The sequence below is a fragment of the Acanthopagrus latus genome, chromosome 8, assembly GCF_904848185.1.
Source record: "Acanthopagrus latus isolate v.2019 chromosome 8, fAcaLat1.1, whole genome shotgun sequence".
Classification (NCBI taxonomy): Eukaryota; Metazoa; Chordata; class Actinopteri; order Spariformes; family Sparidae; genus Acanthopagrus; species Acanthopagrus latus.
Window position 1 is genome coordinate 7175447 of NC_051046.1, and position 25537 is coordinate 7200983.

A 25537-nucleotide genomic window follows, 5' to 3' on the forward strand; every position below is an offset into this window, starting at 1 on the left:
ACTCACCATCAATTTTGTTAGCAACCACACAGCAGGGTATCTCCGGCCTATATTCTCTCAGCTCCTTATACCAGTTGGCCAGATTCTTGTATGTGATCTTCCTCTGGACATCAAAAACCTAAGAGAAAGAACAAGAAGTTTACAAAGAGTTGAGACGCCTTTGCCAACAGTGTGACACCTCCCCAGCGGTCTTCTAACGAGGATCACCATTTCCGAAACAACACACTATATTTTACGGGCAGCACATTCTTCAGTGAGCTCCTCAACTGTCTCAGTCGTGCTCTGAGGGTGCATTGTTTTCAATCATTTCTGTGTTTCACCTCACATCTATGTGCATGGAAAGTGATAGTCCAACTTATCAAACCATTTAGGTGGTTTTATGAGAAGCAGTCTACATGGATCTTGCACCCCTTCATGCAGGCAATCAGAATTTGTGTCCCAAGTGTCTGGAGGTTTTTCTTGATTTTTTAACTTTTAGTGAATTATTGTTTTCAGGTATTTAAAAGAGTATTTTCAATTCTCGGTCACAGAGAAAGAACATGGTTTGACATAAAATAAAAAGTCAATGTTCACTGTTGGTTTCACACAAAACACGAACAATAAAAGAAAACCATCTCTGTTTGAAGTTAAAAGTGACGAGACATCTAATGCGAGCTAATGAGAATGCGCATCAGGCACACAATTCTCTGTGTGAAGCAAGCGTACCTTTTAGGGAGTATTTTTGGCCATAAAAAGGGGGGAAAATAGACATTTGTTTTTTTTTCCACCGCCCTACAAGACAAGTGACTGGTGAAAGCATAGGCAGAAATCAGAGGGGGGACAGGAGAGTTTGGTCAAATATCCACCCTTGGGTGAAAGGCATCTGTCTTGAGACCGAGTGCGTCTTACCATGATACATGCATGTGCTTTGTGGTAGTATGACGGGTGCATGCTCTGAAATCTCTCCTGACCAGCCGTGTCCCAGAAATCTGTGAATCAGAAACAAAAAAACAATCTTCCCTGCTGATTCATCTTTACAAATGACTCATTAAAACCGCAGTGAAGTTAGTTTTAGGATGGATATTGGAGAGACATTCACTCTGGGGAGACAGCAGTGTCTCTCACTCAGTTTAACCCAGTGTTGGCAGCAGGCGGATAGTTTGCTCGCCTCCCAGAACCTCAGGTTGTGCTGGAGGCTGAAGGACCATCAATAAATGACCCTATAGTTTAATTCACAGAACAATGATGTTTCTTAATGCTGACTTGATGACATTAGTGAAAGTTTTAAACTATGATTTAATAAAGAAAACAACAAGAAACTGATTTCCTGTAGCACATTTATTTTGATTGCTAATGTGTTATGCATTTATTTTGCAAAAGTGTTTTAATAGCTTCCATGTCATGTGACCCAGTGACACAAAACCAATGCTGTATTACTAAATGGCAAAAATCAGACATGTCTTCTATTTTTATTTTACTGATTGTAAAAAAAAAACATGTTATCACACACACCGACATAGCAATGCGATTGTAGCAAACTGAACAACATGTTTTAACAGTTTTGAGAAGCACAACATGGGCATGTTTGTTTATTATCAAAATATTCCCATAAAAGTCGTAAGAGTCTCCGGAGTGAATGTCTGTCCAACATCCAGCCTCAAACTAACTTCACCTCGGTTAATCGACTTGAATTACACTATCGCTGCCTGCGGTCACCCAGAGCAAAACAAAATCAACTGCACAACACATACCGACTTCTACTGTCTTGTTTCCTACAGTGGCCGTGTGTTTGTAGAGAGTCAGAGCATAGGTGGACAACTGCTGGGGACGGCTGCACAAAGAGTTAAGGATCTTAACTGCCTCGTCTGTCTGCTTTGTTGAAGATGTGCCAGCTTGACCTTAAAGAACATGTTCACGGGCTAACAGTGGCTGTGATGGCTACTAAAGGAAGTGATCCACAAAAAAATGACGGTTCATTTGAAGTGTCTACAAGCTGTGAAAGGATACTATTCGTCCATGAGGAACCTCTCCATCAGCCTGTGGGAGACACACACAAAACAGTCTGTGAATACAACAGGCATGTGTTATTAAACAGCACAACAGATAATCTACTGAAGAAAAATAAAAAGCGTCATGAAACACAGCAGCTAGAAGAGACATTTGCTTGTTACAGCTCGTACTCACTTCGATTTACCAACTGCGCTGTCTCCCAGACAGATGATCTTGACTTCTTCGTCTGCATCATACTTCTTTTGGTCCATTTCAGGGATACTGTTAGCGTCACCAGCCATTTCTTTCTCTCTCTGTACCTTTCTATCGCTTTGCCAAGGCTGGTCGTGTCAGCCAACGTTAGCCTAGCTAAATGAATAAATACCTGAAAAAAACAAAAGAACGATTTAAGCCTCTACGGGAGCTAGCATCCGAGGGGCTTTCGACAGCTAAAATGGTGTTAGCTAGCTTGCCATCGGTTAGCTGAGGTCAACATGGTGTGGTTCGCCTTGGTATCACTCATTTCACTTCGCTCGTCGGTCCTCTCATCGACAAAACGGATGCTAGCTGAAACCAAGAATAGTACACCGGCGGTCATGTATCACACCTGTGTTTTTAAAGTCTCTTGTGAGTACTAGACCCGCTACGGTGCAGCCTGAGCAACTGTGGACAACTCACAACAGCTAGCGCGGCTAACTGAATTAGCTAGCGTTGATAGCATTTGTTACCCGAGGGTGCCCATCAGAATATCACTGAATGACTTGCGCATATTATTATTATTATTATTATTATTTTTGCTCACTACAAGGAAACGTTCGCTGATGTCTTACGCTCATCTCATCTAGGTATCCAGGTGTTTAAAGTTTGTGGTGATGCATGATGTCCCCAACGGTTTTGGTTTCTATGCAACGGGGACGCTTCGAAGGACCTCCTGGTCAGATTCATGCTGTCCTCGCAGGTGCCTGTCAAGAATGCTCTGCGACTTGCTGGTTGTTTTTATTGAGGGAAACACAATTAATTTAAAGCCAGTTGAATGGGTACAATCTTTTGAAACCTTTACTCCCCAAAAAGATTTTTGATCTGCTTAATTTAAGTTAATTCTTTAACAAACAATGGAGCATCTGAATAATACTAATATAATAGCATTACCACTGGTTACTGGTTTACTGGTCTAAGTCAACATGAGAAGGCTAATTTGGACACTTGGAATGAATTGAATCATCTTAAATGTTATCAGATATCTTGTAGCTATTACATGTCCACTCATACTGTAGTAAATAAATCACTTATTAAATACAATTGCTCACTGAATTTTAAAATCAACCAGTCAAAACAATCACATTTTTGAACCCATCAGAAATACCTTCTTGAAACTCATGTTATGATCAATGTTATTATCATGTTATGTAAGTTTTGTTTTTGTTTTTTTGTTGTTTTTTTTTAGCATGTTATACTTCAAATACTGATGGTGGTCATAACCCAGGCAATGTGACAAGCAGGACCTATAACTTTGGTAACGAAATATGATTCTCAATAATACTGAGCATGTTGCTCTCTGTGCTTTATTTCCACACATTTGGATGGATCATATGTTCCATTATTCAGGCACATCTACGATAAGGGGCGCGATGTACTGCGAGTGGCGCAGTCCAAAGGTGAAGCTGGGAGCCTTGAATCTTGTAGAGGTCACCTGGGAAGAGAGGAATGTCAGCGAATGGATGAAATGCTGAATATGTGGGGCCTTTGTGATGATCAAATAAGACATCATGAGGTTTCTTACCAGTTCGGGACGATATTCACCCGGCCCGGGCTTCTTTGTTGTTTCACCAGGTGCGAAGTTGCGGCCTGTCATGCTGAACTGCGGAGCTTTCTGCATGTAAATATAAGGGTCCACAACTCTGTAGGCAGCCGGGCCAGGGGTCTGGAAGGTAGGCAAAAGTAGTTAGAACAAGAGCATATCACAGGATAGCTAGATTTTTTAAAAAAGGAAATTGTTTTTAAGACTGCTTGTGCACCTTTTTCAGGTCCTCGTCGAAGCCCCCAATCTTACTTCGACCATACAGTGAGGGGGTGGGAGCTGCAGCAGTGGTCACAGTTTTGGGCCCCAGCACCGGCGGGAGATTGTAAGCAGCTGGACCTGGAGAATGAGCGACAGGTGAAGTTTATATTTTTTGCGACATAAAAAAAAACTTAATCCGTGGCTTATATTGACGACTAATGCAACATCTTACCTGGTGTTTGGCTTTGTTTGAAGTCTTTGATTCTCCCGGATAGAGTGAAAGCAGGAGCAGAGCGGTAGATCATCTTTTCTGAATGCTCTGGGATGTATTGGCCTGAAACACCACGGAAAGTCACACAAAGACACAGGTAACAGGTAAACTCATATGTCAACTGTCAATGTGTGGGAGGTTCTCTGACCTGGTCCTGGGACCTGGAACTGTCTTTGCTCCCTGACACGGCTGTGGAGCGAAAATGCTGGCGTGCCGTCTAGGCCCTGTCGTGTGATGTTGGAGGGGATGAGGTATTTTGGTCCAGGCGAGCAGTCAGAATTGGACTGATGGTGCCGTACCCCGAAGCTGAACATTGGTGCTTTGAATTTAGTTGGGTCATGTTTAGAAATACCTTTATGGAGGATACAAGGGCAGAAAATGTAAATGGCAGTAATATTACATTAATTATGATACTAATGATAATAATTATGTTGGTGAAAAAAGGCTTAGTGGCCATTTTGGATGTACCTGTGAGTCCAGGCAGGCCATATTTGGGCCCCGGACTACCGTAGAGGGCAGCTATAGGCCCTCTTGGATTGTGGGGCCTCCAGTTCCCAACCCAAGGTCCACTGCTTGTCATTATCCTGAGAGAATCAAGAAACACACACACACAGAAATGGATTGTGGACAAAAGGTTCTTGATTAACTGGCTTTTCAGGTATAAGAGGATAGAGAAACACTTCTGATGCCTCTTTCAGTTACTGGTTCTCCTGGAGGAGAGGGTCTTTATTTAAATATTGGGCTAGCACATGACAGAACGTAAACACTTATCTGCAAACTTGCCTTCTCATGGTGGATTGACGCACATATCCTTGAAATGTAGCCATCATTAGGAAAGCTAACAGGGCCGTCTGGTGCCTGAGGTATTTTTTTGTGAAGTCGGTAAATATTCCTTCAGATTCTGGGCTGAAAACACCCAGGACTCTTTACAACAAACTCTCAATCATGTGAAAACTATGGGATGGATTTTGCTGCTTGAAATGTTGTTTAGCTGTTGTTAAAGCCTGAAAGTAGAAATCTTTCACCAACTTCCTCTGATGGGTGAGTTCACCAGGAACAGCCTCGTCGCCGGCTGATCATTTTGAATGATAATAATAACAGCATGTGTAGTGAAGCACATTAGATTTCACATGGCTTGTCTAATGATCTCAAACTTTGGTAGCTACATTTTTCCTAACTTCAGGTCTCTTTAACAATGAAAATATAAAGCTGAATGACATATAAAAATCCCAGTTACAACTTAGTGATACATCTGCCTCTGTCTGTTTCTGCGGTTGATTATTTCACACACACTTGTCACACTTATGAAACAGAGCAGTTGCCATGTTAGTGAGTTAAATCAGGCAGCAGGCTTGTGAATCATAAACATTTCCCTGGTAGCAATTTCTGCAGCTCACACCTTGGTTACACATTAGTGAAAATGAGCCTAACTGTGCTGCAGTTGTCATGTGCACACTTACTTATGTGTTTTGATTAAATATATTTTTTGGCATTTGTTGGTAAAGTAAATCTAGTGTTGCTACAAAGCCAGTGAACACACGTAGCATACACCCACAGTAGCATTTAACAAAACAATCACTGCAGACAAACTCATGAACTCAGTGGCTGTTTTCACTTTGGTTTAGTTATAAGTTAAGTAACTGTCAAAATAAACTGGTTAAATGACTTTACCTTGTAAATGTCCCGATCCTGGAGTAAGTCTCTCTCAAGGAACCCTGGCATGTGCTCTGAACCCAAACACAGATTGTTTAGTTCCTGACAACTTCACTATGACAACGTTGACATGGAGACAGTTCTCTGACAGGCATGTGTATGGATGTTTGTGCATGAACTCTGCCGGAATGTCTGAAATGTGAATACAAAAAATAAAACAAAAAACAACAAAAAGTATGCAGAAGGTTTAAATGATTCATTAAGGCTGAAACAGGCTCCAGGATCACACTGTGGACAAACTCACTGGATCTTATCTGCTAATGCTGATCAAACAAAAGGTTTTAGCTGACAGTTCACAGCAGAGTCATTACGGAATTCTTATTTTTGGGTCTTTATTTCAAGTTTAAGGACTGGGCCATGGTATAAGTGACACTTTAGTAGGTTTTTTAAAACTCAGTGCTTATATTATTGTGGTTTCAAGGATGCATTCAGGTTCCAATATGAGGTGGTACAGAAAGGGATCACTCTCCAAACAGGACTGACTTTTGTAACAAAACTTTTCATGGAGCTTAAAACTGATGTATATGTGACAAGAATGACTCAGAAGAAATCAGCAATTTGCCTCATTATCCTTTATTTTTATCTACATCTTTACATATAGTCATTGACATATGAAACATAAAATGTTGAAACAAAAACAAATGAGTGAAATTTGGTGGTCTTACAAAAAAAAACAAAAAAAACATCAACAACATGTAAACACTCATACAGACCAGTACTGTGAAGGTTTCTAGTCCTCCATCTCTACAAGCTAAAAACAGGACAACTGAACAGGCTTTTAGCTGAGCAGCTCATTTTCTATCTATTTCAATATATAAAATTCTGTTTTGAAAACAGCATGTTAGCATTTGAAAATTGTGCTGCAAATATGGTGCGTTTTGCGTGTGGTGGTGTCTGAAGAAGAACAGTGTTCATGGTGTTTGGAACATGTGGCCACTGAATGCATTTTGTCTGAGAGCAATGAAGAACATTACACAGTCCAGCTGCTGTTTCTGCAGACTGTGTGATGATGCTTTACCAACATATGTTAGCAATCACAAAATAAATAAATATCTGTCAGGCCTCATTCCTTTGTATCATTTCCTTTACCTACCCTCACATGTTAAAATGTCTTCCACCAAAAAGGCCTGTTACACGTCTCATTTTTCCCCAGGATGAGACACCACCAGGTTTGAAACCGCTGTGTGTTTGTTTTTTCGCTCGGGTGTGGACGCTGCTCTTCAGAGTGTTGCAGTGGTGCTGCAGGTCCTCGTGAGGTTTCTGTAGTTGTGGAAGGTTTCTCTCATACTCGTCTTCAGGACCTTCATCAAGGACCCAAGACTTGCCATGTCCTCTTGGGGGCGCTGTTGGGTTCATTTAAAAAAAAAAAAAAAAAAAAGGTGGGGGGCAATTATCGGACTAAATTGAACACCGTACTCTCAGATATACTCTTCTTCTCATCCTACGTGTCCACATCAGTCTTACCCTTGTAAGTGTCCGCATCAGTCGTTGGAGCACAGCCTCCTCCCTGTGAGGACACAGGCTGGTCACCGTGCTCACACAGCTCAGTAGACAATAGATGGTGTGTCTCTGTGGCTGTAATGATGAAATATTGAAAGTAACATTTTGTATTTTTGACACAGAGGTTTAGAGTTCAAGGAAAGAATACTCAGGAGTTTCTTACCTTCTTGAGGACATTGAGAGGCTTCCTAGTGTTTGCTGCACAACTCAACCTGTCTACATCCTCTGCACTCAGAACAGGCTCCTGAAATGAGGTTGGATGAAACGCATAAAGCCCAGAGAAAGAGCTTTACCACAGTATGGGAAGTACACACTGAACATTTTGTTCCTACATAGCCCCAGGACAAACTGTTAACACAAGCTTTACGTCCTCTTGTATAATGCAACTGACCCGTAACCTGTCCAGCCAGGCCCACAACAGACAGCTGAGAACATGAGGATCTGACTCGGTGACCAGCAGAGCCCAGCCACAGTCGCTACTGTTCAGTTCCTCCTGTTGAAGCAAAGTGAGCGGCAGTATTAATTCAGTTCAGGAGCTCAAAATCAAAGTGGCACGTTCTTATGTGAAAACAAGTTGTGTGCTAGAGCTGCAACAATAAGGCTATTGTTATACAATCGATTGATTGTTTCAATCATTTTTTAAGAAAAAATGTCAAAGAGTTGCTGGTTCTAGTTTCTTTGATGCAAGAATTTGTTGCTCTTCTTTGTCATTCATAACAGTAAACAAAGAGTCTTTGGGTTTTTTAATGTTTGGATGTCATTTTTTGGACTAAACAATTAACCAATTAGTCTTCAAAAAGAATCAGCTGATTAATATATGATACAAATAATCATTAGTTGCAGCCCTCGTTTGCACTAGCTTCTTTCTTACCTGCAGCAGAGCCGATCTTTGCAGAACAGTCTCTCCTGGAGGACCTTGGTCTGCCATTGCCTTGGCAACAGCCCTGGCGACTGAGGTTGGGCCTGGATTATGTGGATTTCTGCACAACTTTATACGACAGAGATCAGAATGTTTAAAAAGCATCCACACCAGAGCTTTAACATCACCAGCTGTCCTCACAGTGAGAATGACCGTTACCTCCATGTTGGAGCTGTATTTATGAAGGGCCTTTATAGCCGTGCACTTCGACCTCTTAGCACAGTTGTTGCTTGTTCTCATGCCTGGTATTGGGATGTTTGTGATGAGTGTGCGAGATTCCTTATTGGCAGTCCGATGGCCCGGTGAAAGCGGAGCAAGGACCGGACTGACTGGTCTCAGATCAGGTCGAATCAGATCCTGCACACACCAGTGCTTCTCATTTCCAAGGGCAGAGATGCAATATGGACTCAACTCCTGATCCTTCAACACAGAATTTAACAAAGTGAGAACAGCCTCTAATGCCCGTTTGGTTTTACATTCAGATACTTTATGTAACTGAGTGCAAACACTGTGTATCCAGACCTCCTGCACTGCGATCTTGCTGAGGTCAGAGTCGCTGTAGCTGCGTTTGTCCAGCAGCACCTCTCTCTTCCTCTCCAAGAACCCCAGCGGCTCGTCCCAGGAAGACACCGATCCTGAACCCGCCCATGAGCCTTTACGACCCTCCCTCAGTAAGGGCAGGTACTGTTTGGCCACCAGGGTCTCCCTGACGGTCATGCTCAGGGTCTTCAGTGCTGACCTCCTCTCCAGCTCGGCGTTGACCTCTGGAGGAGCAGGGAGACCCAGGGCTAGGCAGGAGAGACACGCACACAGGAGGTACACCACCTAATGCGACGGACAAGAGGAGGTCACAGACGAGGCGGATGTCAACTCTACTGTATAGTCAGACGTGGTAATGACACAGCGTTAATGTGGCGTGATTACAGTCCTGACCTTGGGTGTGTGTCTGAGGGTGCGTGCCTCCTGACCATGCAGCAGCAGTGCCTGTCGGTTCAGGTAGTGCTGCAGAGTGAAAGGGGCTCCGTGCCGCAGGTTCAGGTCTGGGTACTGGACCAGTTGTGTACCGAGCAAGCGGGCAAAGTCAAATACCTGGCTGATCTGTGCGCGGGTTTGGATAGAGCGAGGACGTTTAATCCGCACGTAGTGGACGGCCTCACTCGGGCTGATCCGCAGGGTGAAGACCAAGTAACAGGCGATCAGCACGCCTGGACACACAGACAGTTATATACATGTGTTACATCATGACACATTATTCATCCTTACAGTCTTATTATATATTAATTACTATACCGTATATGAACCAATTAATACATATCAGTCTGTTTACGTTCCCTTATTTAAAATATATCCTTCATTTATTTATGTGGTTACACTTTCTATTGTATTTAAGCCCATGTTTGTTTGCTGGTTGTAGTTTTATTTGACCTTTTATGTCATAAAATATTTTTTAATGTGTTATGATTAATGTAATAAAGCATTTTGAATATTTCTTATAGCTTAAAACAACAGGAACACAATAACCCATCATAAGCATGTTTTTAATGTATAATAACTGTTGGTGTAATGATGTTATGGTTATTGTTATAAAGTATTTTGAATATTCGCAAGTGCTTACAACAATTATTGTACAAGGCTATAGGCACATTTTAACACATGAGCGTGCTCACAGTTTGTTATATTTATATTCACATAGGTTTATCATATATTTACATTTCTACAGTGTAATCCAAGTCTCTGCAAATTTACTTATATACATAGTATAATACTGTTTGTACACAATTAATGCACTGCATTAATCCATCATGTCTATAAGGTAACTATAGACTTTATTTTTTATCCTTTTCTGTTTCATTTTCTTGCTTTATATTGTTTCTTCTCTATGTTTCACTGAATCACTGTGAAAGCTTCTGCAACAATTGAATTTCCGCGGTGCAATATCAATACAGTCTAATCTTATCAAACACACTGACCATACACGCGAGCCTTACATGTGCACAAGCTGACACACGTGGTGTGTACATACACAGATACAGAATGTTTATCCGTACCTGTCCTGCCCAGGCCTGCGTGGCAGTGCACCGCCACTCTTCCTTCACTCACTGCAAAGGCCAAAACCTTCACCCCATCGATTAAACCAACGAGAGAGGTGACACCAAAATCTGGCATCCCGAAGTTGTAGAAGTAAACTGCAAATATACAAATATGATCAATCTCATCTGGGAAATGTCCAGAAATACCTCATTGTAACTCGTGTGTCATGGGAGGTCAGTAAATGATAGAAATCTCACTGTCATTGTCCATGAATATCTGTGGAGAGTATGTGAAACCACTTCCAGGGACAAGGGGCGGTCCACAGTGAGCATGCTCTCCTGGAAGCTGCATGTTGATGATCGATCTGACGTTCAACCTGGAAAAAGAGTCGTTATCTTTTGAAGACAACAGTTGATGCGAGTTCTGTGTTTTTGTCTTAAAATCCAGATCTACGCAAACATTACAGGAGCAATAATGAGCAGTAGTGACCTCTGAAACTGTTCTATGATGTTGTACTTCTCAATCAGAAAAGTGGATGGTCGTGCCATGGCAATAATGTCATCTGTCACCCTGCAATAGGAAGAAGTTCACGATTAGCGAGCTGTGCCACTTTGAAGCTGTATGTAACACGGCAGTGTGTGTGAGGCTGCAGTCACACAGAGTCTCACCAGGATGAGAAAAGGCCTCGAATGACCTGCTGGTTTAATTTCCAGCACTCGGGTCCTTCATAGCGACAGTCTTTTCCTCCACAGGCCAGCAGACAGAGGAGCTTGGGGGGGATCGCCTTCACCAGGTTCTCCCTGGCCTGGGTGTAGGAGGGTCGTGGAACTGGTATGTGTGAGGACAGGGTCGGCATCATCCTGCACCAGGAGAAACCCCCTCGATTACCCTGAGCTATCAACAGCACTATACCCCAGCTGGACCCACTGGCATCTTCCTGTCTCCTTCTTGCCCATGAAAAAGATGCACCTCCTTAAACTGACAGGTTTTGTAGCTGTGTGCTGTTATAATTGCACTGCCGTAATCATTTTCCTATCATGCATGAGACTTAATTCTGAAGCAGAGTGAGCTTCTGCTTCAGATGTATTTATTCAAAGTGCACTGCACAAAAGGAAGTAATAGAATGAGTCATACAGCTGGACTGGACAACAATCATTACACATTGCCTGCACAGGTGGTACGATTTGCTTTGAGCTCGATGTAACTGAGTACGTTTGTGAGAATAAAAGTGTCTTTGAGCCTGAGTTCTGATTGGACACACTCAGAAAAATCCCCTCTTTTTTTCAATTTTTTGTATTTTCATGAACACCAGCCTGATATTTCTAGGGTGTGGTGAATCAAAGAGGTTGAGAACCACTGGTCTAGAATACAGTTTGTTTACAATACATAATACAATGCATAATACAATGCAATCAATCAAAACCGAAACCTTACCTTGTTGATTATGTTGGACAGTAAAGCTGTATATCCCATTTAATGTATTTCCAGAGTTTGACTGCAGTAAAGTGAAGAAGCAGCAGCAGAATACACATGTGCTCCTGTATGCTGACCCACCCTGCTGCTTACAGACACACACACACACACACACACACACACGCACACACACCGAAGTGTGTGCTGACCCAGCTTCACTAAGCCTGATTAGCTGTCATAAATACATTACAACAGACATTCACACATTATGGCAAGCCAATTATATAATGCTTATACCCTCACCTATAAACACTGTTGTATGAAGGCCCTGGTTACTTTGCTCCAGTTTCATATATAATTTCACATGTATGAGATTGTGTTGCAGAACAAATATATGAATTGTTGATTTCACCACTATTAATAAGCACCAACAGAATTTGTGAACAGTATAATGTGACTCATGTATCCTGGTCTCATTCCCAAACACACCAGCACTTGTCTCTCTGTCTCTCTCTCTTCACCAACAAGCTGAACAGATATAAATTTGTAATAGATGAGCAGAAATAAAGACCCTAATAGAAGTAGTTTTTTTGTAAAACTATTCAAAATCCTGACTCCATACAATCCCATAAGTATTTTGCTGGAGTGTCTTCAGCTTAAGTGTCAATAATGCCAGACTGACACACATATGACAGGATTGATGTTTTGTGCAGCTGTCTGTCGATCAGCCCATGTCTGCTGGCTTCATGGCTCTGAACATGTCGCCCCCTGCAGGGCAGCAATGGAAACAGCATGATGATAACAGTGAGCACACGAGTCGCTTGTTTCTCCTGAATCTCTTCTGCCCTTAAAATATTTAGTACCATATAAAACATGTTACTTAATTGTGGCCTTTACTGTGGACGTACAACCTGAGGGAGTTTAAAATGTTGATAGTTTGATAGTAATGTTGATAGTCAATAGTCTCTCTTCAATTTGTTATAGAGAAAAGTATAATACTGTTTCTCATTTCAGTTGAATGCACCAAACTTGGTGGACCAAAAAAAAACCTTCAGATTTTCTGACATTGTATACATTTTACACCCTTCTAATATATGTTTTCTACTGGTTTTATTTGTACTTTATGAGGAGGTTTGAGTATTTTGTGATCTGTTATTTATTTTTGTTATATTCTGCGACCTCTGCTAACTTTTTGAAGGGCAATGTGACCTTGCTGTGCCAAGTCCTATTTTCTGTTCTCTACTTTCTGAATGTCTTTCGGGTGTGTGTGTGTGTGTGTGTGTGTGTGTGTGTCAACATTACATAATAAGGGGAAGTACAGTGCCATGTTCGACATACCTTCATCAAGAGATTCACTTCCTTCCTTCATTTAGATTTTAAACATATTCATTTGACCAGCATAACATAACTTTGTGCGATGGATTACTGTTTATTATTTATTTATATCTCAGGTTTATTTACTTGCCATTCAAACAGATACATCTTCCAGATTAATAACCACCATTAACCATCTCAGGGAAACTTTCTGTTGGTTTAAATGTCTTCCATTTGTCTTCTGAATCTACATAAACCTTTTGACATTGTGAAAGTATTCTACTCATGCCGAGGCCTTTTGCCTCTCCCATGCGTGCAGGTTATGTTTGTTTGTTATTGTAATTTTTCTTCGTTTTATTCTGAGTTGTGAAAACCGCTACTCTGTACATTTTAAATCATCTTCGTGCATATGAGTCTGGTTCTTGAGACTTGATAAAAGGCTGAAGATGTGACGTTGACCCTTTTTAAAGCCAAGATACTGTCAGCTTGGCTGTGCATCAGGGGTTTAAATATCTTCTGGTCAATTCACTTTGGGGTCTCTGGGCTTCGATGAACTTGGATTACAGCAGACGAGCTGTATGGAGCGATTTGATGCTTTTTTGCTTTGTTTTATACATTTTAAAACATGTCTCCATTAATGTTTGGGAGAATTCTGCAACACTGTTCAGCTGTGGAGCTCCAGAAATGTTTTGAGGACTACTAAACCATCCCTCTGAAGTTTTGTAGTCCTCACAAATGACTGATTTATTTTTGGGTAAACTTATCCTTTAACTTCAATGCAAACTGCTCCAGTCTCATTCTGTAGATATTGGTCCTCTACTGACCTTAACATGTTGCACAAACACACAGAAACATATGAATGAACTCGCTGGCAGGTCTTTTCTGTGCATTTCACCTCGAGGTGTCATCCAATAACAGTGCACTCAGGTTAGAGCCACATGACAGCTTATTTATTTACTCCTATTCAACCGTTTCATCCCTATTCAAAATAAGCTGCCATGGAGGATTTCAGCATGCAGTATATTTTGCTGTGCAGATTATGTGACAAAGATATATTAACACTGGAGACCGAAGAGACGATTTAAGAAGTGTTGTGGTTTGAAAGTGAAAGATCTTTAACCAGAGACAGGGCGGAGACGACATCTTTGGCCTATTTCACAGCTCTAGACAGTATCGCACTTCCTCTTACCATCAGCAACAGTTCACAATAAAAGATGCCAGCTGGTTTAGTGAGTTATGACAGAAAAGCTGAAACTTAGGAAAGTGTGGGCTGAATTGACCCTCTGTGCATAAAATTGTCTGACAGTAATATATTTTGAAATGGTGACATCTCCAAGTTCCAGGTAAGACAACTGCCTTCCCCTCAACAGTGAGTCCAACACATGTATTTTCAACATTGGCTTTTATTCAGAGCATTTTTTTGTAAAATATTTTAGCAAATAATTTTTATAGTGGCAACTCCAGCACCTGCAAGCGTTGGTTGGAATGTATACACAAATGAATTGATGGGCAGGTATGTTTTTGTGTTTCAGGCGGGGCAGAATAATTAAGAACATAATACAGTATTTGCCTTCAGACAGTACAACAAACTCAGCATGGAGCTGCACAAAAAGCAAAAACAAAAAAACACAACATAAACATGCTACTGAAATGTGTTGCACTGACACTGGCCATGTGTCAACACTGAATAGATGCTTCCTTCCTCCTGTTTTGGTGGGGGGGGAAAAAGAAAAAGATTTTTGATAGGGCGGGTGGAAGAGCTGACTTTTTTTATTCAATCCTTTTCTTCCATGGTGGTTATGAAAAAGGAAGGAAGGAAGAGGAGTGAGGACAAGTTCTCAAATGTTCAAACAGGAATAAAATCCTATTTGCAACGAAGCAATCAGCACTCTCACTGCTGTGATTCTGCTGCATCACAGCACACATTGCAGCACAAAAGGAAGAGTCTTATTGCATTATTTTGTCTGTCACAAGCAAAAGAGTCACTAAAGCATCTTTGAAGGCAGCACAGCCTAAGAATGAAATAAGGACAGGATTACTCAGGTCTGTGTAAAGAGGGACCGGAAGGCACAATTTTTCTTTCCACACGACAAACTAAATCTACCTGTGAAATTTTTGCAATCCTCATCCATCTCTCATTGTTCAGGCTACAGGCCATTCCAGTACTGAGTTTGGCATGAGATTGGGTACATAGCAGTGAAGAGCAAAGGGTCATGGTTCTGCAAGGGAGTCAAATATCCACAAGGGGTTGTGGAGATGAACAGCTTGTTGCAGCATACAAGTTGTCCTTCACCACAGCTCTAAGGTTATATCATCATACCCCCCCCCCCCAACCTAGGCTCAACAATGGTTATCAGCTCAACAATTACACAAGTGGTTCATACAGCAAATGCTGCCTAGGCAGGAGCCGTGGTGGAGAAACAACTCTTATTACTCTGTCGATTGTTACCATGAATTTAACCCAACAGCCAATACTTTTTTTTAAAAAATGGCAGACATTTTGGCTTGTCAAAGCAGGAACAACATAATCGTGATCAATAACGTTAACGATGGCTCCAAACCAATACGTATCCAAGTAAGTCACATCGGTGAGTGAGTGAGCATTAACAATACCAGAGCTCTGGAGCAAGCTCAACTAAATGGAACGAAGCCATCATTAATGTAAGAAATCATACCTGTGCTCAAGTCAATATGTCTGCCATGAAAAGGGTCTGTTTGCTCATCATGATACTGTGTAATTACAACCTACTGCCATTCATCAGTGAGGGAACAAAAGGAGAAAAACAGAAAGTATGTCAAGTGATAATATTGTAATAGTACTTATACTAAAAAGAAAAAGGAAAAAAAAGAGAGATAAAAATTTTCCAAAGATGATAATATTGACCACCAGCCTTGTCCTTTTTGTGAACATTGGGGCTGACAGACCAAATGTTAATAGATCAAATGTCTGTGCCTTCTTTTGTGTCCTGTGGTGTTCAGTCTCTCTCTCCCTCATCTGTCACGCTGCTCCTTCATCACTTCTTGCTCAACTCATTGGATAGCCAGTCAAGTCCTTCATACAGCCCGTTGCCCTGGGTGGCACAGGCTGTCTGGACGTACCACTGTGGGGTCGGAGATATACAGCCGGATTAGATTTGAATGCATTTTTCTGCGGGCTCTGAATCTTACTGTAGGTGTGGGGAGCGGGTTTCCACTCAGATTACTTACCTGTCTGTTGCGGAGGTTCTGTAGGCCGAGTTTGTCTGTGAGTTCAGTGACTGATAAGGCATTGGGAAGGTCCTGTTTGTTAGCAAAGATCAGCAAAACTGCATCTCTCAGCTCATCCTCTTGCAGCTAGAGGGTGCAGAAAACAGGTAAGAACATCAGCTCTGTGATTATGGTAGGACACACAAAAAATAATCTGATTTTTTTTTTATTCATCTATGTTACACTGTATGGATTAACAGTGAGATAATGATACACAAGTGTCATTGAGTCCTTACAGATAAAAAGATAGCACTACATTAGCAGAATACAAGCAGGACTGCCAGCAACTGATCAAAAAGACATCCAAAAGATGTTGAATATGCGGTGGTCCATATCCCTGATACCAAAAGCCAGTTCAACATGTTTCAACCAGTGATGCTTTAAGCATCAGTATAGCAAGAGTGATGGTTAAACAAACATTTGCTCTTATCATACTAAATAAACAAGACAAAACTCTACTCCGACACTCATTCCCCACTGGCTTACTGCAGTCCAACTTTAAATGAAAAACAATGTGACGTCAGTGCAATGGCAAGTGATAATAAGACAATGTGGAACAATTCAAAAAATGTATTCAATCAATAGATTTACCATGTACGTTCGCACATTATTGAATCTACTGACAAATAACTTTTTCCCTAAAAGGACTAAAGAAAAAGCTGTTTTAATTTGACTATATGCAGATCCCAGCGGTTTGAAGGATTGTTGCCTAGTCTAGATTTGATAAACCATATTTCACAACAAAAGTAAAACACATACAAAGTCCTGCACAAGGAAATATGAAGTCAAAAGTATTTCTTGCAAAGATTATATTTATGCCTAAAACTGAAGACATAGTGTGACTCTGCTGTTGCACCTGCTGTGGAAGCACTGTGCAACATTTGAGGAGCCACGAGAAGGAAAAAATATTATTGAAGACACACAAAATTTCACAGAAATCACTGTTCTCACATTCTGAGCAGAATGTTTTGAATACCTACCATCTTTGTGAGCTCATCCTTGGACTCTTCCACTCTTTCCCTGTCATTACTGTCCACTACAAAGATGAGGCCCTAAATAAAAACAAGACAGCAATGCAGTGGTTATGATTTCCATTTTCTTAATATTAGAGATGCAATGATAAGCTGCATTTCATTAGTTAATAGAGAGAAAAATAAATAAATCAGTGACTTTACTTTCACCAACTACATTTACAAACAGCAGCAAAGTGATCAGAGAAAATTATGTTTTTTAAAGAAAGTGCTTATTGAAAAAAAGAAAAGTGCCGCAAAGTACATGGTAGTAACAAAATAAATACATGTTTGGCTGCTTTGGTCTTCTTGATGAAGATACTTCAACATCAAACTTTGATGATATAAATTCTTGTTCACCAGTACTGCGCTGAATCAGCTTTACCTGGTCCTCTTCAAGTGATATAGGGCAATCTAGTGAGTTTGAGTTTGACTTGATTTAATTAAATGGCACTGTTGGACCTTTGTTGAGGTAGCACTCTAGTGAATAGCATTCTATTATTAAAGATGGCCGTAGCTTTGAGAGATGAAGCTCACATACCTGTGTGTTCTGGAAGTAGTGTCTCCACAGGGGTCTGATCTTGTCCTGGCCACCCACGTCCCACACCGTGAAACTGATATTTTTATATTCTACTGTCTCCACATTGAAACCTTTACATGGGAAAGAAAAGGGACAGATCTTGAATAACACTACACCAATTTTCACAAGCCAAATATATTGAAAAGGTACACATTTAACAATTAAAAAGGAGCATAACTGAACTTAAAAGTAACTGTTGGGGCATCTCTTACCAATGGTTGGGATGGTGGTTACAATTTCACCGAGCTTCAATTTGTACAAGATAGTTGTTTTTCCAGCAGCATCCAGCCCAACTAGGGGGAAGCAGAGTGATAAAATTACATATATATCAGGAGAGCACAGATGTTAGTGGTATGGATAAGAACCTGCTGTAAATTGCATAACTGGCGTTTCCCTATTGATCTTATCAGACAGCAGAGGACATGCAATAACAGAGTGCATGTGACAGAAAACAATGATCTGCTCTAAGACATCTCCATCAGTTAGATTGAAGGGAAAGCAACCCGCAATTATTACAACTCATCATGTATCATTAAATCAATAGGGAAGGTGTGACGCCATAGACAGGGCGGAACACACCTAATACACGTCATAAGAAGTCAGTTAGCCAATAACATGTTACTCGGAGTAGGAAACAGCAAATTCGACAATGACTTAAGCTAACCTAGGTGTGTTTAATACAATGAAAAAAAGATGGCGTTGTGTATGTTTAATGTCGGCAGATTAAAAATGAACTGTAATAGTCTCCAAACATAATTACCGTTGTCCGGTAGAATGACAACCCGATAGTGGCAACTAAATATATAACACATTTACGATGACAGAAACACATTTTTTTAAAGATTTACGCTATTTTCGGGACACATCTGACGTTAGCATAGCTAGCTTACATCATTACCAAACTTCCTTCAAAAACAACCCCGGTCTCTTTAAGCTAACGCTTCGTGGTTTAACAACTTTCACGTCTTTTTTTCATAATAACAGTTAATTGAATAACTGTTGGTTTCGTTTTAATCCGGCCTCTAACGATATCATACACATTAATTAAAGGTTAGAGTACACTGCCTTTTGAAAAGCTCATCGAGAGCTAGCTAGCTAACTGGGTGATCGTCCAACGTTAGCTACGTTAGCTCCAGCTGAAGCTAGAGACCGTGCCGCTCACAACCGTTAGCAAAACACACACTTTAAACTCACCCATCAAAATCCTCATTTGTTTGTTGCCGAACAACCGAGCGAAGATCGACGAGATGGTGAGCCCCATGTCTGCCCGAGGATGTCTGAACCTGGGGAAGAAAGCACTGATGATCGCCGCAGCAGAAGCAACGTGTGATAATTTCTCTCCGACTTCCACACAGGACTACCGCCGAGTGCCACGTCCGGGCCAACGTGGAACACACGACGTCATCAGTTTGAATCAACTTTATCAACACACATCGACGAACGTTTACAGTAACCATTAAAATACATTTTGATGTTTTTTTTTTACCCCACACACATTTGCTAAATGTTATGTTTAAACAGAATACCATGCGCCGTCATTTCGAGTATAACCAGAATTTAAGAAGCTTTAATACGTTGAAGGTTTTCGTTTTTTAAAAAAAAAAAAAACAGAAAAAAAAATACTCGTCAAACGTCATAACTTGGAGTTCTCATTCCTACCACTAGATGTCTCTGTAACACAGGTTTTTATCACAGTACTCCTAACAGCAGATGACAAAGTCTATATCTGTTAATTGGGTTGGAAATTAGCTTTTAATAATCAATAAATGGATAAATACCACGATAATACAAAGATGATTCTGTGACACTGTTTTACTTTTCCCCTTCAGTGTTTACATTTTTTGCCAGTCTGGGGATAAAACCAGGAACATGCCCAACCCACCTGGGTATTCCTATTTAAAAGTGATACTAACCTGTCCCACACACACACACACACACACACATGCTCAAAGCAGGTGGAGTCAAACAGCAGCATGTGACAAGGTGCAGACTTTTATAGAGGTGTGCTGTGTGATAAGAAACCACACTTCCAGTACGGGGCCTGGCATGGAGGCAGACTACACTGCAGCGTTCCCACAGAGTGTGTCAGAGAGTGTGAGTTTTGAATAGACTGATCACTGTGCATTTACCATGACGCTCAACGGTACTCTGAGAGGATGGCAGGTAGGCATTCAAAATTATGTGTTAACAAATGAACACAGTTTCTTTGCAAACTGTTACGAGGGAAGTGACGGGCGTATTTCTGATAACATGTCTGAATTCTGCTTTTTTCAGATTGATTTTCTCACCACAGAGTACTTAGTGCTACTCACCCCCAGGTAATATTCTTCCTCATATTCCCCTCATGCTTCATTTACCTTAACAGCTACAAATGCTGTTTACTCGTAATTATTACTGAATATTTACAGGAGGATACATGCCAAAATGTTTTTAAATAAGTTGTGCAGTATGTCTTTCATATCAGCAGAATAGTAATCTTTAAATCTAATGTGATTGTGGCAATGTATAACAAGAGGCAGCTTTTTGTTTTCCTTCTGAAATCCCTCAGTGTTCTTACAGTTGTGTTAATCATTACCACACATGTTGCCGACTAAAAGTGTAATATGAAGTTCACAGGGTAGTTGGAACTAAACTCAGTCACCCCTCTGCTGTTTCCTTGTGTTTTTTTCTTTCAATCTGCTGCTTGTGACAAAGAAAACAAAGAAAATGATAACATCCCCACTGCCCACGGTTAGTTTTTATGGAGCCGAGAGAAGAGTCATGATTTGACATGTTTGTCATTTTACAGCTTTTTATGCAGGTGTCACATGTTCCTGAGATAAGTTGTCCCTCAGATGAGTCTGTCTCATCTTCAGACACTCGGGGCAATAAACCATTCTCGGCTCAGGCTTAGTGTCGATGTGTTGTTATATGACTTTCAGTTCACAACGTCATGTTTCTTTTTTGTCGTTCATGTCAGGCGATTAAAAGTAGTTCAATGTTGATAGAATTCGGCTCCGGCGGCGCACACGGCGTTATCTAACACTTCACATGTTTCTGTTTCACTGCAGCGTGATTGGGAGTTTTTCTGTCCTGGTGGTTTCCATAGTGAGATGGAGGCATCTGAATGAACAGGTGAGTCAGGTGGTTTGTATTTGGGTATGCTTGTGTGTGTGTGTGTGTGTGTGTGTGTGTGTGTGTGTGTGTGTGTGTGTGTGTGTGTGTGTGTGTGTAAATACATGGATTACATACACTTCCTCCTCACACATTATTGGATATTCAATCTAATGCAGCTGTGCCACATATTTTTCTGCCTGATCTAAGTGTTTTGGTACAGAATGTTTCAGTGACACTGGTTGTTCGTTGACAGGAAATGTGTTGAGTTTTATTTTCTCAAGCAGGTTTCCAGCCAAGCAACAAGCAACATCCTTTACAGTGCCTGTGTTTCGTCTGCAGGTGCACCTCCTGGTGCAGCTCGCACTGGCAGACCTCCTGGCCGCTCTGATCCTGATGTGCACCAGTGCCATGAACAAAGCTAGCATTGAATACAGCGTAGAGATCTGTCAATACAGCCTGCCGCTGTCACTGGTGAGCAACGGCCACTTTCCCTTTTCAGACCCTTTAGCCCTACAAATTAATATCGGACTGTTTCCTGGTGGTGATGAGGATGATATCTGAAGTTTAATTCTCTCAGATAATACAGCAGGTCACTGTGTTAATATTACTGTGATCGAAATGTGCCACATCATTCTAGCTGTAATAAAGATTAACAGCTTGTGATGGGCAGTTTTGCTGTGCCCTGTTCTAAATTATTAAAATGTGTCCACATTGTTTCCTCAGACAAAGAGGTGAAACTTCTTCTCTCATGCTCTCACAAATTTAAAAGTACTCAAACGTTTCTGTAAGTCTCTTCTAGTGGCCCGATTTAACACTATGTTTCACAGTGATAAGAGTTAAGGAGTAGATGTTGACTTTACATAATACAAACATAGAAAAGAATGTAACGTAGGAACAAAAACTCAGTGTTACTCAGTTTCAAAACGCAGGTATGGAAAATATTTAGCATTTTGAAAGGCCAATATTTGACCAAAGTGAAAGTAACTGCTTCAGGTTTCATGTGTGAATTAAAATGCTTGCATTGGTTCGTATAGACCCAAAATCGGTGGAGTCCAATAAACATTACAATGACACTTTTATTCATTTGAACCTCCAACAAATTATACAAGGTACAATTATATAAGGTCTATGAGACGGTAGAAGCCCATAGGAAACTCATAAAGAAATAAAATATTAGAGAATTATTAATATGACGGTCAGCATCTCAAAGGTCAGACAAACTAGTGGTTGGTAGCAGAAGCAGTAAAGCAAAGTTATTCAGAGAGCTACAGGTGCAACCAGCTCACAATATGATACTCACAACATTTATAACAAAGTTGTAATGAAAACAAACTGTGGCTGTGTATACATGCTGATAACAGAATATCTTGGTGACATTCAGTTTAGCCGTATGGCATTTCGTGTGTGCAAACAAAAACAAACGAGGACATTTGTGAAGTCATTACTTATTACGCAATGCTTCTTTCAGCTTCATTATGCATGTTGCCACATTTTGCATCATCATTACACAATCTGCCACGGCATTTTGTTGCACCCCTGTTGCAATTTTAACGTCCGTGTCCACTCCGTTCCAGACGTTTTACTTCATTTCATTTCTGCTGGTGGTGGTTTACGCATGGAAGTCGAACAGCGCAATCCAAGGCTGGAGAGCAAGACCCATAGGAGACGAGGCCAGACAGGTGAGGCACCTGCTGCATTTGTGGATTATAAATTGTCAAAAAAATAACAAATTCAGTCAGTTAATTCTCCTTTCATCTCTCCTTCTCAGAGTCCCTGCAGAAGGAGAATAATCACTTTACCTGTATATGCCATTGTGTGGTGAGTTTGTTAACGGCATCTTTTTATTGCATTTTCTTTTCATTTTCTATTTAATGTTTGGCAGGAAATACCTCAGATCAGTGGAAAAGCGCTGCCAGCTGTGGGCCCGACTCTGTTTAAAAACTGTTCCAGCAGGTTTCCTGCCGGCTCGCTGTGAGGACAAAAGCAATAAAAATACGAACAGTACAAGCAGATGACCAAAGTTAACTGATTAAAAAAGATGATTATTTATACATCTGGGCTAGGACAATATACGGCAATGATAATAAGATGTTAAAGCAACATTGTGTTTATTTTTTACCTTAAAATAACAGCTTCGAAATCATGTGACGGTTTAGTATCTTGTAACAGGGAGAATGGTGTCTGTGTCTCAGCCACTCTGCCTCCCATCGCTTGTTTCTGCACTATGTAACTTCAGCGAGAGGGCCGGATCACAGCGTTACTTACATGTTTACTTTATAGTTAGCGCTTATATTACAGAGTACAGATTGAAACAGACCTGAGATTTGTGTTGACAACAGTGGTGACTCAGAAATCATCAGAGGGCAGCAAATCGCACAAAATGCCAATTCCTACATGTTGTTACTTTAAACGAAAATGGCAAAAATAAACAGATAATAAAAGTATACAGACAACTGACACAGATGTTCAGGGTTACACATTACAGTTCATTATTTAGACACAAGTAGTTGATTTTCAATTAAAAGAAGTATAAATATCTGTGTGATGTTTGAACTGAGAGACTTTCTGATGTGATGTCGGAATTTGTTCCAGATTTTAGCGTATGCACAGAAAAAATGATCTTAAACCATAGTTATTACTGGACGCTGGTATATGCTTCAGTCATTTGTAACAGCTTTGGTTATTCCTCCAGGTTGAAAATACTGAAGCCCTGGTGTACATTTTTTAATTTAAATTCTGTATTTTTGTTTGTCTTACATTGCAGGTTGATCCCCATTTCAATGTATTTAGCATACGTGCTCACCCCCTTTATAAAAAGTGCTTCGGTGATACCAGGCACTGGCATATCGGTGAGCGGGACCGTCCCTTATATTGGCAAATACTGCAGCAGGTAGGCAACCAACCGCTTTGATAAACGTCCTGTAGAGTCGCCGCTTTCAAAGAAGGCACAGAAGTGAAATAGGTCTGCTCCCCGGCGCTTTTGACCTTGTTGATTTTCCTTTTATCCTCAGCTGTATTTTGTTCTTGCATGTCTGGAGAGATTCCTGCTCTGATGATGTGAGTATGAAACTGTCTCATGACGCACTGTGTGAACTTACTTTTAAGTCTTTCTTGTTTGGATTCATTTTTATTTGCTGTGTTTTTTTCCCCCCCACATCACGTATTGTCATTTTTTTTGGTATTGTTACACGTTGTATTTACTATGAACGCCTTTGTTGTGTTCAGTCATTTAACAGAAATGATGATTAATTGTTTTAACACAATGTTTGTTTTCTTTCCAGGAAAAAAACCACGATATCATGATCCGATTATTTCTTCTCATCGTTGTGATATCAGTGCTGCTGACCTGCTCTGTAAGTCGAAAGCATCGATGTAAAACGAATTGGGAGATTGCTCACTGACAGTTCTGTCTTGATTTGGATTAGGATTCATCTTCTTTTTTTTTTCTTTTTCTTGTTGCAGGTCATTTACTACAAGGTTGGTAAATGGTACAAGAGACATGAGCAGGAGGGGCTTTTCCCTGTGGAGGGAGACGGACGTTCAAGGAAGAGATTTAAAAGAGTGCTTTCTACAGCAAGAAACATGATGATGGTCATTTTATTCTGCTGGGCGCCAGGTACGCCCACACACACACACACACACACACACACACACACACACACACACACACACACACACACACACATTACATTTCATTACATCAGACTGATGTCCTATGTTTCTTCCTGCTGCAGTGATTGTCCTAATTCTGCTGTCGTACCTGATGTACTGGACCAAGGTTGAACAACACAATCTGTTTGTTCTTTATATAATACAGGTACGTTTCAGAAAAAAACAAAAAAAAAACAAGACATGATTTGAAAAGAGGAATTTAAAGTTTCCTCTTCAGTCTGAGCAGCAGGTTTTAGTATTGTTTTTGTTCATCTCAGGCTGCCAGCATTTCCCTGCAAGGCTTCCTGAACAGTATGGTTTATGCCTGGAGAAGGCCCAACTTCACGGAGGCTGTTCTGGGAGAGAGCACACCCCTGGTGGGATACAATCGCCTTGCCTTCTTTGATGAATCACTGAGGAGCTCGTCCTGTTGACTCCAAACGCACTGAGAGACACTTTTGTGCTGCAGCGACTTGCACTGGCCTGAGGAACACTGGCTGCATGCCCGCAAGGTTCTTCACTTCATCGCAGTTTAGACTGAAACGTCCAGCGTTCTCCTTCACAGACTGAGCATGAAGAGAAACAAAATGGAAAGAGGTTTTTTTTTCAAACAAGCAACGACCGATGCAGTGTTTTTCATTGCAACTCCTGCAGCATAGTAGCATTTTTTTAGTACAGATGGTAACAAAAAGGACTTCTGGATAAAATGTAGAATTGTGATATTACTATATCTGTGCTCCTCAAGTTTTTTAAGATTTTGAAGAATTCTTGATTTACTGTGGTGTTGGATTTCTTTGTTTTGTCAGCTATATATTTATATTGTTAA

General features: G+C 40.8%; 5 protein-coding genes across 5 annotated transcripts in view; 1 reads left to right on the top strand and 4 right to left on the bottom strand.

Annotated features, from left to right (window-relative positions):
* The window catches only part of rabl2 (RAB, member of RAS oncogene family-like 2), a 4668-nt gene extending 2003 nt beyond the window's left edge, over positions 1-2665 (bottom strand). The window contains exons 1-7 of the mRNA XM_037107975.1: positions 2647-2665; positions 2442-2535; positions 2164-2353; positions 1987-2016; positions 1731-1810; positions 889-968; positions 7-118 (exon numbers count right to left, since the gene is read on the bottom strand). Coding sequence (XP_036963870.1) covers positions 7-118; positions 889-968; positions 1731-1810; positions 1987-2016; positions 2164-2270 — 409 coding nt within the window. The 5' untranslated portion in view covers positions 2271-2353; positions 2442-2535; positions 2647-2665. The remainder of the gene's footprint in view (positions 1-6; positions 119-888; positions 969-1730; positions 1811-1986; positions 2017-2163; positions 2354-2441; positions 2536-2646) is intronic.
* Positions 2666-3502: 837 nt separating this feature from the next.
* On the bottom strand, positions 3503-6041 carry odf3b (outer dense fiber of sperm tails 3B). Its single transcript, XM_037107974.1, has 7 exons — positions 5910-6041; positions 4707-4822; positions 4387-4590; positions 4200-4301; positions 3984-4105; positions 3749-3889; positions 3503-3658 (listed from the first exon to the last, which is right to left on the bottom strand). The coding sequence occupies exons 2-7, from the start codon at positions 4816-4818 to the stop codon at positions 3566-3568; spliced, it is 774 nt and encodes a 257-aa protein (XP_036963869.1). The 5' UTR covers positions 4819-4822; positions 5910-6041; the 3' UTR covers positions 3503-3565.
* Positions 6042-6177: 136 nt separating this feature from the next.
* zgc:77752 (uncharacterized protein LOC393862 homolog) lies at positions 6178-11449 on the bottom strand. The gene is made up of 12 exons (XM_037107973.1): positions 11070-11449; positions 10891-10971; positions 10659-10777; positions 10419-10556; positions 9304-9575; positions 8893-9195; positions 8530-8790; positions 8323-8439; positions 7843-7944; positions 7615-7695; positions 7416-7526; positions 6178-7294 (listed from the first exon to the last, which is right to left on the bottom strand). The coding sequence occupies exons 1-12, from the start codon at positions 11258-11260 to the stop codon at positions 7172-7174; spliced, it is 1899 nt and encodes a 632-aa protein (XP_036963868.1). The 5' UTR covers positions 11261-11449; the 3' UTR covers positions 6178-7171.
* A 3064-nt stretch (positions 11450-14513) lies between these two features.
* LOC119024395 (ADP-ribosylation factor 4-like) lies at positions 14514-19362 on the bottom strand. Its single transcript, XM_037107168.1, has 6 exons — positions 19159-19362; positions 18177-18257; positions 17926-18035; positions 17355-17426; positions 16336-16461; positions 14514-16229 (listed from the first exon to the last, which is right to left on the bottom strand). Exons 1-6 carry the CDS (start codon positions 19223-19225, stop codon positions 16143-16145), a joined length of 543 nt encoding a protein of 180 aa, XP_036963063.1. The 5' UTR covers positions 19226-19362; the 3' UTR covers positions 14514-16142.
* A 327-nt stretch (positions 19363-19689) lies between these two features.
* si:dkey-30c15.2 (uncharacterized protein LOC558938 homolog) lies at positions 19690-25537 on the top strand. The gene is made up of 12 exons (XM_037107167.1): positions 19690-20127; positions 20239-20282; positions 21015-21078; positions 21400-21531; positions 22635-22739; positions 22829-22878; positions 23825-23950; positions 24072-24117; positions 24342-24413; positions 24523-24676; positions 24795-24877; positions 24990-25537. Exons 1-12 carry the CDS (start codon positions 20095-20097, stop codon positions 25143-25145), a joined length of 1065 nt encoding a protein of 354 aa, XP_036963062.1. The 5' UTR covers positions 19690-20094; the 3' UTR covers positions 25146-25537.